Below are 11,953 nucleotides of genomic sequence, written 5' to 3' on the forward strand. Positions count from 1 at the left end.
ACGAGAAAAGCTTAATTGTCTGTTTTGCCTTAGTGTGGCTAATAACTGTATTTTAATCTCGAAATTTTGTAGACTATCTTTTAAATTCACTACTTTTGGGATCCCATGTAAGGAAAAAGGTTTGCTTATAAGTAATGAAGCTTTTGAGACCAAAATCTTTTAACCCTAGCTCAACTGTAGTTTCAGTGACACTTTTCAAATTAAATGACTTGATTAGCAAGTCTTGCACCTTTATAAACACACAGTGTAGCGGTCTTGGTTATCCAAGGCGTTACAACTTGGTATCAGAGCGTCCTAGGTTTAAGGGTTCCTGAAGACTGGTTGGACATGTACATTCGACGTGAAAGACAAGCTCGACTCAAGGTTTGGTGATTGTGTATACATGACTATATGTTTAAATGATCTGAATGAAATATGACTATTGATATCTGCTTGATTAATAGGGAGCACGAGATACTGATAGGGCCTGGCCCTTTTTTATTGCATGATGATATTGATGCGTGCTTATCAGCACTGCTATGCATGTGAATGAATATATGGATGAATACTTGGATAAACTGTTATATTTTGATTGCTTGTAAATGTTTGGAGTTCTAATGGTGGATCATGAAAGGATTATTACCCTATCATCATAGTCTGACTGCCGATTCGTTGATTACAGATTGACTTGGATAATTATGCGTCCAAGAAAATCTACGTGACTAGCCGGCATCAGGTCTGAGACTAGAGATGATGATCAGGGCCACTCCCCTCTGCCAGTCCCTGAGAACTGGTAGCAGCTTATGGCTGACATGCAAACATGGCTACAGAGCCAGGATGAACAGATTCGAATTCTACGTCAGCAGGCTCCATCAGGGAGTGCTGCCCCCATTGTGCCTCCTGCAGCGGTACTGGTTATATAACCAGTAGAGGTTGGGAATAGATGGGAGTCGGTGTATGAGCGGTTCAGGAAACAGCAACCCCCGATCTTTGAGGGAGGACCTGATCCACTGAAAGCTGAACAGTGGATGACCATGATTACTACCATTCTGGACTTTATGAGGGTAGAGAGACATGACAGAGTGGCTTGTGCCACATATATGCTGAGAGAGGATGCCCGAATCTGGTGGGAGGTGGCATCACAGACTAGAGATGTTACTGCTTTGAATTGGGAAGGATTCAAGGACCTATTCAGTCATAAGTACCATAATGTTGCCATCAGGGCAATGAAGGTCAATGAGTTCGTGGGGCTGGCTCATGGCAGCATGACAGTTACAGAATATGCCCTAAAGTTTGACAGGCTTGCGAAGTTCGCATCCGATCTTGTGCCTACTGATGTAGCAAGGCAGGAAAAATTTATTAGATGGCTTAATTGTAACGCCCTACTTCCTTAGAGCCGCTACTAAGTGAGTATTAAACGTGCATTTAACTCGCTAATCGAGGCTTTCAGTCAAAAGTGTAAATGAATAATAAACATAGTCATAAACTTTGAAAATAGTTCCATTTACTAAAAATCATAAAGTGTTTTACATTTGGGATCCCAAAACACTGTTTAGAAATGTTGACAAAACATAAATACAAGCAGAGTCGACTAAACGACAAAATCTAGGTTTAGTGCAATCATCTCCCAAAAATACCGCTGGCCGTGGCAGCCAGGCAGGCCAAACATGTACGCACCACTTCACGCTCTCCGTACTCATGGTTGGTCGACTTTGCCCTTGCCCTTACCTGCACCACAGAGCACCCGTGAGCCGAAGCCAAACAAGAAAACCCTCATAAGCAGATAACATATGCATATCAAACACTTAGCATATAAACAGGCCATCAATAGGCAATACACATATGGCCATGTCGTCCCAGGCGCTTTACCAGGCCCTAGGTTGGCGGTCCACACAGTGAGGATATCCCAGGTATCCTTTTGGGTCTCCCCCTGGCAACTCTCACTTCGCGTGCTAAACGCTGCTCCCGGCCCCTTGCCGCACTCAGTGTTGCACTCCACGTGCTTAACGCCATTCTTGGCCCCTTGCCGTTGCCAGCCTTGCCGACCTCGGCCTGTGCCATTCCAGGCTCTTGCCGAACATTAACACACATGTGTACATAGAATTATAAAGCAAATACTGAACATGAATAAACTCAATCAAAGGGCTACGCCATGCAACACAATCATATAGGGCCCTGCCCTGCATACAAGCTCTATGGGAACAGTAGTTTTCTTACCTGTGTCCCGAACTTTCCAAGCACTGAAGTCCCTCGCATAGTCCCCTAATCCGAGCCTCACCGAACCCTAGTCAAAACATATTAATAATATTCATCCATCAATTTCCAATCCACTTGATTACTTCGAGCCATAATTCTAATCTCCAAGACCCTGAATTCTATCAATCCGGGTGATAAAATCCATCCCGAGCCTTAACCTTTGAGTTCCCAAGCCTAAACACACCTTAAAGCTCAAAATTGCACTAAGAGTCACAGCCCCATGAGGCCATGCCGCGGCCCGCCCCCAAAACAGAGAGCAACCCAAAATCAGGGCAGGCGGGCTGTGGCCCTAGCTAGGGCATGCAGCGGCCCGCCCCTCTTCCAGGCCACCAACATGCTTCAGAGGGCCGCGACTCAGCAAGAACAACGTCGCAGCCCGACCCTTCGAACCCAGAAAAACCCTCCATTAATGCCACGAAAACCCAGCCAATTTATCCCTAAATCAACCCAACAATACAAACCATTAATCACAGAAGGCCTAAAACAGTTTCAGCAGCAAAATCTATCAAGAACTTAGCTCAAAACGTCATCAAACTCAAGAATGATCCATCACTCAAAACACATGCAACACTCTAATATTCAGCTTTAAACCTATGCAAATCAACACAACTCAACATATTAAAAAGCATACCTTGAGCTGAGTTATGTCTCTGAACTTGGTCCTTAAGCCTCAAGCTTGTAGCTCCAAAGATTTCCCAGCCCATTTCCTTATTTTGGTTAGCTTCCCTTTAGCCATGTGACGATAGGGTCATCGGGGCTGTACAAATAAGTGATCCTTTCACTAGCTTATCAAGGTAGGTGTTCGATGAACTGGTCACCAATATAACGTACCGCGTGACCATAAAGTGACAACCATGGGATTCCGCTTCCTAGCCACGTGACAAACCGTCAACTAGGCCTTTGGCCCTGACTCTGAGTAACTAGTCCTAGACTAGTCAAGCACTTATAATTTTCATTGACCTTAGGGTTGGTCAAGCATTAATCCTCCTAGAGTCATTCAATGCTGATATTGATTAGATCTAATCTTTTATCGGCCCTGCATTCATGAAGCTATGCCATTTCTCACTCTTAGGTCAGTAATACGGGACCAGTGCCGACCCTGACTAGTCAGTGCCATACACAAGTAAGCAATGCTACAAAACATATATCATATGTCAAACATCTGAATACAGGGCATTCAGCAAACTTACTTAATAATTGCTAGCAAAACTAGGATCATACATAAACACAGAGGCTCAAGCTCTGAACAATCTCATATTCAATATTCATAGCATGTCCTAATCTCATGTTTCTCATGCATCACATGCATCACATGAATCAAGAATAATCATACATGTCACATATACACATGGTGCAGTTTTCTTTCCTCTGGTTCGAGCTAAAGACAATAATTGAACGACCCTTGAGAACGATCGATCTTTTCACTACAACAAAATACCCTTTCTACAACACATGATTATAACTCTATTAAAAATATATTATAATTACAACAATTTAACAAGTATTTAAAAGCTAACACTGGGCTGCATATAAATAAAAAGCCATGTCTTAAAAATAATTGGGCATTAGGCCTTTTTCTTATACTGTAGCCAAACGCTCGCATACGTACTCATACAGGTCTCTCGCTCTTCTTCTCCTTCTTCATACTCCTTCTCTCTTTTCAATGTCTGTATCTATCTATATATTTTTGGTGTGAAGCAATTTCGTTCTCGATTACTCATTATTACTTTGTTTTTGCTTGTTTTATGTGCTCAGATCTGAAATCTGAGCGATTCGTTTTTCCGTGTAGCCATGGCTCTGGTATGCCCTTGATTTTTTTAGTTTACGATTCCTCTATTAAGTTTAATTTCGATACGATGGTTATCTGTTAGATCTAGGATCGTGTCTAGTATCGAATTACATTTTTTTTAGTTTATACAATTTTAAGTTTCGACATTGTATTAGTTTTCCGATCAAGATGCTTTTTTGAGTTAATTAATTTTGAAATAAGATATATTGTAATTCTACATGCTTTGAATAGCACCACCACACACACATATACATATATATATATATGACTGGGCCTCTTAGCTAGTTAATAACCAAAGAGAAATTAGTGGTCAGAGTGATTGTGATATGGGAATCAATAAGACAAATTCCGCTACCTCTCCATCCATAGCTCATTTTCTTTTTCAATCAAAATTAATTGTAGTTATTAATGTCATGTATAGTTGTACCTTTTTTTTTTTTTATATGCATTGCTCCATTTTCTATTCAACCATTAATTTTGGTAAATGTTTATTTGTACTATTTTTCTCTATTTGCTTTATTTGTAAATATTGTGTAAAAAATTCTTGATACTATTTATGAAAGTTGTATTTACATTTTTAATTTTTCAATGATGAAAGTATTTTCGGTAGCTAAATTAGTGTCATTGATTTTCGTTTAATCATGAGCTCCAGAGTATCTAACACTGGATAAGGAAGTCATTGCCACAGTGAAGCACTTTATGGAAGCCAATAAGCCTGTTGCATCTATCTACCATGGCCAACATATTTTATCTGCTGCTGGGGTCCTGCAGGTATACATAATCATCTAACAATGAAATCACTTGTTAATAGTTATATATATCTACTGCCCTGGTGCTATAACTCATAAAGAATCTTAGACTCTACCACCAATCACAGCATATACTTTCAGAACAATTACATTCTATATGAACAGAAGTCAAGTGACTTGCATAAGTAATTTTAATTATTCTTTGACTACCATGAAATGTAATAGTGAAGTGCGTCATCCATTTTTAAAAAGAACAATATCTTCCATCATTAACAATATCCATTTTTAATGTTATATTATTGTCCCAAGAAGATGTCAATATATAACTTGAAACTGAATCTGAATGCTTAAGTGACAGGATTATTTTCCTGGAAAATTAGCCAAACATGTTGTCTACTAATGGAAAAAGGTCTTCACATGAATGTCAAAATGTAAATGGGTCAATGGTTTGGTTTGTTGTGTTCGTCATTTTTGAAGGGTCCTTTCCAATTTTGCATTTTCATTCTCTATCATATCAGTGCTTTCTGGTGTGACCACTCTATACAACAATAGATTAAGGTTTGGTGGCCCAGCGTCTCTTATTATGGTTGGTTTATAACTTGTTCTTTCTCCATGTTGGTTGCTTTGTCCATGGCTGAGATTTGTTCTTCTTACCTTACTTCTGGGGGTCTCTAATATTGGAGTACCAAGCTTGCTAGCCCAAAATGGTCACCATTTGCTTCATGGATAACTGGCTGGTATGTAATAATATTCTTTTTCTAACTGTTAACTTGGGAAAATGTCTTTCTTCAAAATTTTCTAGTTGACTGTTTATACTCTGGCTTGGAGCTTTTAGAGTTTCATTTGGGGTCTGAGATTGTAATGCCTCTACAGTACAAAGTCACCATTAGTAAGTATAGCACATACTTTAATCTTAGCACTAGACCTTATATATATATAATTTAGTTAAATCAGTTACTTTAGTTAAGTTATTGAGAGTAATTTTGAGCTTAGTACTGGACCTTATATGCCTAAATTAGTTGAAATAGATAATTTAGTTAAGTATAGGGTTGTATCTTACTTTTCTTGATTCTTCTTTGTGGCATGTATATATTGGTGCCACTTGTGTTCTGTATTTATTCAACTCAATACAATTTCATTTTCTTTCATAATATGGTATCAGAGAATTAAACTATTCTAGCTTCATTTATCTCCTATACTTTAAAAAGACAAGGTTCAAAATTGTATCTTAGGCATGTCTTTGACTAAATGAGATGTCCTTCATTGGAGATCATCACTTATAGATTTGTAAACTTGATTAGAACAAATTTTAAGGAGCTAGGGTCTGGTCTATCCTATATAAGGTCAAAAAGACTGATTTTTAACACAAAATAACTGTACCAAATCCATCTTTTTGAAATAACATCCTCTAATTTCTAAGCACTGTAGTTTCAAAGTCTTCAACATTTTGTAATCATTCAGTAATAACACAACATGTATTTACATATTTTTCAGTGGGCAATCACATTAAGTGTAGATTTTTCACTTGGACAGCTTATTCAAGTGATCATTCTCCTTAGCACTAGTGGAAAAACTGGTGGTGGATATGAGGCCTCAAAGTACTCAGTCATTGCTTTCCATGGAGGAATTTTGCTTCTTCATGCTATCACAAACAGTCTTCCCATATCTTGGTTATCTTTCTTTGGACAATTGGCTGCTGCATGGAATATTGTTGGTATGATCAAGAGTTTTCCTCTCCCGCCTATACCATACATTTTCCAATTTCTCACTGAAAATTACTGAAATTTTCACTTACATAGGAGTGTTTGTTCTTATTATCCTCATTCCTTCTATTGCCACTGAGAGAGCTAGTGTCAAATATGTCTTCACTCACTTCAACACTGATAATGGGCAAGGAATCGGCGACTCGGTTTACATTTTCATTATGGGGCTTTTGATGAGTCAGTATTCATTAACTAGTTATGATGCATCTGCTCACATGGTATGAAAAGTTGATACTTGTCTCATATATAATAACAACTTCTTACCAAGATGCATATGATATTTTTGCCCAATTGACTTGTGTAGTGACCCTAATTTTTGTTCTCTGTAACAGAAGGGTCAGACTAATTCTTCTTGTTTTTCTTATTATAGACAGAAGAAACCAAGAATGTTGATATGAATGGACCAAGAGGAATAATTAGTGATGTTGGGATTTCTATCACTGTTGGATTGTGTTACATACTTGGCATCTCTTTTGCTGTAACCAATATCACATCCCTTTTGGATGAAAATAATGATTATGGTGGTTATGCCATTGCTGAAATATTTTATCAAGCATTTAAGAGTAGATATGGTAGTGGTGCTGGGGGTATTGTTTGCTTGGGAGGGGTTGCTGTTGCAATTTTTTTCTATGTCATGAGTTCAATCACTAGCAACTCAAGGTATAAGAAACATTATATTCTTTTATTTAACACACACACACATATATATATATCATATATGTATGTATATGACATGAGTCTCTAGGGATGTTTGATTGTGTATAGTCTATATTTTCAGGATGGCTTATGCATTCTCTAGAGATGGAGCCATGCCATTTTCATCACATTGGCATAAAGTAAAAAAACAAGAAGTCCCCATTAATGCAGTTTGGTTTTCTGCTTCAATATCTTTTTGCATGGCACTTACGGTAATCATATCAATTTTTTTTCTTTTTTCTTTTACTGACACTAAAGTTTTATAAGTACAAACATGAACACCATATAAAGCACAAACCAATTGATGATATGGTATTTCATAAACTAAAAAAAGATCTTTTAATTTAAGTTCATCTAATTGCATTATTTAACTTGCTCCATGATATTCAATGTAATATGCAGACTAAAAAAAATCAAGGTGGGAAGATAACTAGGGTTCAGACATTTCAGAAAGCCCATACTAGGAAGAACGGTGAGCCAATCAACTCAACAACTTCTGAATTTTTGGTGAGTACTTCCTACTCATAATTTTGGATGTTTATACTTACTTCGTCCTAGCCACTCAATGATCACCATACAAGAAGTCGTTGGCTCTATTATTGCATGGCCTTCGAAGAAGGTTGTTCCAAGCCCACCATCACCCTCATCATTCTCCATCTTAGGCACGGTAGCCGCACCACTCCCAGCCACCCCCAAGCCCCTGCTCTCAGCCTCTGTTATGTTGGACTTGCACTCACCCACCACCACCACCACCAGTCCCTCCTCCTCTCTTTCTCCCACTATGTAACGATGTGAGCCCAAGGTCAGTATACATTTTCTTTGCCACAATTTTTTTTCTTTTGTGGTTTTATATCTTTCATGATGGTTTTGGCTTTGGGATACACTTGGTGTTCTTAACTTGTGATCTCATACTATTTTTGGATTTTGTACTGGAAGAAGATTACACTGTTCGATTCTGGGTTTATTTATTTAGTTTTGAGAGTGAAGAGTATTCTTGGATCTGTGGGGTTATTTCCATCGAAGAAGACAAAAATTCAGATACTTAAAGATGTCAGTGGAAGAGTCAAACCTTCTAGGTATTGGTATAGCAAACATAATAATAATAATAATACTAAATGATGACAATCAATAATACTATTATAATATGAAAAAGCCATAGTTTCTTTTATTAATTTGATTTTTGTAATCTTCTAGGATGACTCTACTTCTAGGCTCTCTAGGAGTAGGGAAAACAACCTTGTTGTTGGCGCTTGCTAGAAAGCTTGATCAAGATTTGAGGGTCTGGCTTGATTTTTAATTTATAATCAATTTTAGTTAATAATTGCTTACTTTTACACATATTACTTTTTCTGTTTATTAATTCGAAATAGAAAATCTAGTGTTGAAGGATTTCAATATTGACAATGAGGCTGGTGGAGTTGGTAAAGAAATTATAAAAAGCTTTACTGCCACTGTTAGTAGTAACACCCTTGAAATTCGATTCGATTGGGCTGGGAAAGGAACCGTTGCTATTCCTCTAAGAGGAGTTTATGGTCCTCTCATATCAGCAATTTCTGTCGATCCTGGTATGTTGTATCATGCCATAATCAGCTTCTCATTAATTATTGCTAATTTCAATTCCTTAATTAATTGTCTCATATAATTTTCATCAATTTACCATGCATCTACCATTTATATGTATCTTATTCATTTTCTAATTCCATTTTGTTTGATTATCCATCTGCATATGCTCTTTTTTTTACCATCTATTTTATTTTTGTTGATTTGATTTAAGATTTAATAACAAAATCCATAACAACTACATACTAGGCACAGTGGCACACACACTTAGCTGGTGGTGCTTTAACCCGAGAATTGCGATGGAGGAATTCTCCAAATTGTTTGTAGGTTCTATTATATTAACATCTGGCACATTATCTCCAATGGATTCATTTGCTCAGGAATTGAAACTGTAAGTAAATATTTGGTTTAAAATTTTACTATTTGATTTTGGTGTGAATGTGATTGATATAATTTTTAATATTTTATTTTTGTTACCTCAGAGACTTTCCATTGAGGTTGGAGAACCCTCATGTTATAAACTCTACTCAGATATGGGCTGAAGTTGTACCAGTTGGTCCATCGAGCTACTCTTTCAATTCCTCTTACAGGAGTCATGATACTCTTGAATACAAGCAAGAGCTTGGCAATGCTATAGGTATGTAGCATAGCTTTTGTGAGTTTTTACAATAAATGATATCCTATTTTTCTCCAAAGTCTTTTGGTACTTGCATATAATGTGTGTCATCGGAAGTTGAGTTCTTGTTTATTTCTGCTTTAAAAGCTGCAGTTGGAACTTTAATCGGTTTAGGCAATAAAAATAGATCATTTTGATTTCTTGATAGACACAACACCATGCTATATCTACTTTCCTTTCTGAATGGCTGGACTTAAGATGATGCTTGCATTCATGTAGGCATTGTTGGATGATATTTTATATTGGAGAAGATGTTTTCAACAGCATGATATGCTTAAATTTTAATTTTTCTTGAGTTATGTTAATAAAGAGTGAATTTATAATAATTTAGGATCAAAATATTGTATTCTTCTGTGATTTTATAGTAGTTTATAGTAGTTCGCGAGGTCTGTTGATTTATTGTTATGCACTCTACAATCAAATTCTTTATTTCGCAATCTCTTGTATAGATTATGGCAAACTTTGACTCATGAAGGGTGATTTTGGTGCCTTCAATTTGTACGGTAGCATGTTAATGATTTTTGCTTTCAGCATTTATCACTATTATCTATTTTTTATTGTTGCTAGGTCCCAAAAGCTAATCTCAACAATTTTATTACTGTTATGGTTGGATTACTATGGTACATATATAAATTTTGTTTAACTTCTCTATCGTTTCCTTCCTCTCTTTCTCTCTCACACATATAGATGAACACATGATTTTAGATAATTGATATTCTTACAAATTCTTGTGGGCTTTGTGGCAATTTGTACTATCAAAACAAATTTTCCTTATTTTTCAAAGAGTAAATATCTATACTAATTGTAGTATAGAATTCTTGAAATTTGAAGGAACACTAAATCATAGAAATGGGTTTCGAAGGAATTGGAAACGAGAAGGCTCCATTTAAATGGTCATTCTGGCTGTTTGAAAAGTGCAATAATCTTTTTTGTTTTTGTTTTGTTATGGGTTGTATGTGTGTGTGCTAGGAAATTATTGCTGAAATATGTATAGTAATTTTTTTTTATCATTTTCTTTTTCAAGATCTTGATACTTTACAAAAGCGAAGAATGCTTGCTACTTGCTTGAATGGGCAGATGTAATTGTTGCTGAAGGTCGTTGGGATTCTAGTGATCTAATGTTAACAGTACATGGAAAACCTCTTGGACCAGACTTTATGCGAGTATGAGTTGATGCTGATATTGTACCAGAATCTTACTTATTTCGTCATAATAATGAGATGCTTACAATACAAGAAACAGTTGGTTCCACAGTTGCATGACCTTCTAAAAAAGTTAGTCCAAGAGGTACATTTTCATACTCATAAAAGAACCAATGTCCTATAATTTAGTGTTTGGTTTCTTTGTTTTCTTTGGTGTAGTTGTGAATTCATTATTTTGTATGTGGTGTCCTCTCTTAGAAATAATTTCCATAGCATTTTTCTTGAAGTAATTTGTGATGCTAGATAATAACAATAAAATATTTCTTTGTTTATTTTGCAGATGTGACAAGCGAAATATAAAATGATACTTAATTTTGAAGGCTTTGTGTTGGGCAGCTGTAGAATATTTTGTGCTGAAAGTAGTACCTTTTCAATATGTTGAATATTTAAGACTACTTGAATACTTAAAGAACATTTTGTTGTTGATGACAATGTTGAATGTTTTAAACTAATTTTTGGATTATTAATACAATGTTGAATGTTTTTGCTTTTTGTTATTTGAAAATCAAGTTCATTTGATGATGCTAGTATATATTAGAAAGTTAATTTTAATTATATAAATAAAAAATAAAAATATAATAGAATAAATTAGTGTTATATAAATGAATATATAATGAGAATTTAAACTTATCTAAATATTAAAATAATACGAAAAATGTGTTATAATATCTATTACAATAACACTTTTTATAAGTAAAGAATTTTGTTATGCAAACTTCATTATATAACACAAAAAATGTGTTATACTAAAGTGTAGTATAACACAAAAAATGTGTTATCCTAAAGTGTAGTATAACACAAATTTATAAGTATTGAAATGTGTTATATAATCAACTATAAATAATATAACTAAACACTTATCTATTTATTAAAATAACTCAAAAAGTGTGTTATCGTTGACAGTATAATAACACATCTGTATAACAATGATAAACTGTTATTTAAAGTACCCTTACCTACAATAAGATAGTCGGTCTTAACACGTCAAAAAGTGATATGGTATGTTTTGATAACACATTTTTGGTCTTATTAAAAGCATTTTTTCTTGTAGGATTTAGTCCTTTAGCGATCACCTAGTCATAACCAAATACAATCCCCGATTAATGAAAATCAATAATAATAGTGTCTTGATCCAAACCCCACTCTCGGGACCCCAAAATGTACCCACACGGTGAGTAGATTTGATCTCAGGCCTTAAGGATTGAAACCCCGAGCCAAAAGCCCTTAAAAACACTCAAAACAGGGTTCTGCAGAAATAGGGTAGCATTGTAGCGCTACCCTCC

At 35.8% G+C, this 11,953-nt stretch overlaps 1 protein-coding gene across 1 annotated transcript; it reads left to right on the forward strand.

The window, feature by feature from the left end:
• The first annotated feature begins 4,796 nt into the window (after positions 1-4,796).
• LOC133821460 (amino-acid permease BAT1 homolog) lies at positions 4,797-11,162 on the forward strand. The gene is made up of 11 exons (XM_062253744.1): positions 4,797-5,510; positions 6,268-6,487; positions 6,573-6,754; positions 6,907-7,444; positions 7,635-7,704; positions 7,791-8,034; positions 8,612-8,797; positions 9,042-9,183; positions 9,275-9,429; positions 10,493-10,755; positions 10,951-11,162. The coding sequence occupies exons 1-4, from the start codon at positions 5,478-5,480 to the stop codon at positions 7,279-7,281; spliced, it is 810 nt and encodes a 269-aa protein (XP_062109728.1). The 5' UTR covers positions 4,797-5,477; the 3' UTR covers positions 7,282-7,444; positions 7,635-7,704; positions 7,791-8,034; positions 8,612-8,797; positions 9,042-9,183; positions 9,275-9,429; positions 10,493-10,755; positions 10,951-11,162.
• Positions 11,163-11,953: the final 791 nt, after the last annotated feature.

Source organism: Humulus lupulus, chromosome 3, assembly GCF_963169125.1.
Source record: "Humulus lupulus chromosome 3, drHumLupu1.1, whole genome shotgun sequence".
Classification (NCBI taxonomy): Eukaryota; Viridiplantae; Streptophyta; class Magnoliopsida; order Rosales; family Cannabaceae; genus Humulus; species Humulus lupulus.

Bases quoted from the DNA above. Each gene is read 5' to 3' on its own strand.
- LOC133821460 (XM_062253744.1), top strand. From the start codon at position 5,478: ATGGTCACCATTTGCTTCATGGATAACTGGCTG. The intron at 5,511-6,267 runs GTATGTAATAAT...CATATTTTTCAG, and splicing joins GCTTCATGGATAACTGGCTG to TGGGCAATCACATTAAGTGT. The intron at 6,755-6,906 runs GTATGAAAAGTT...TTCTTATTATAG, and splicing joins ATGATGCATCTGCTCACATG to ACAGAAGAAACCAAGAATGT.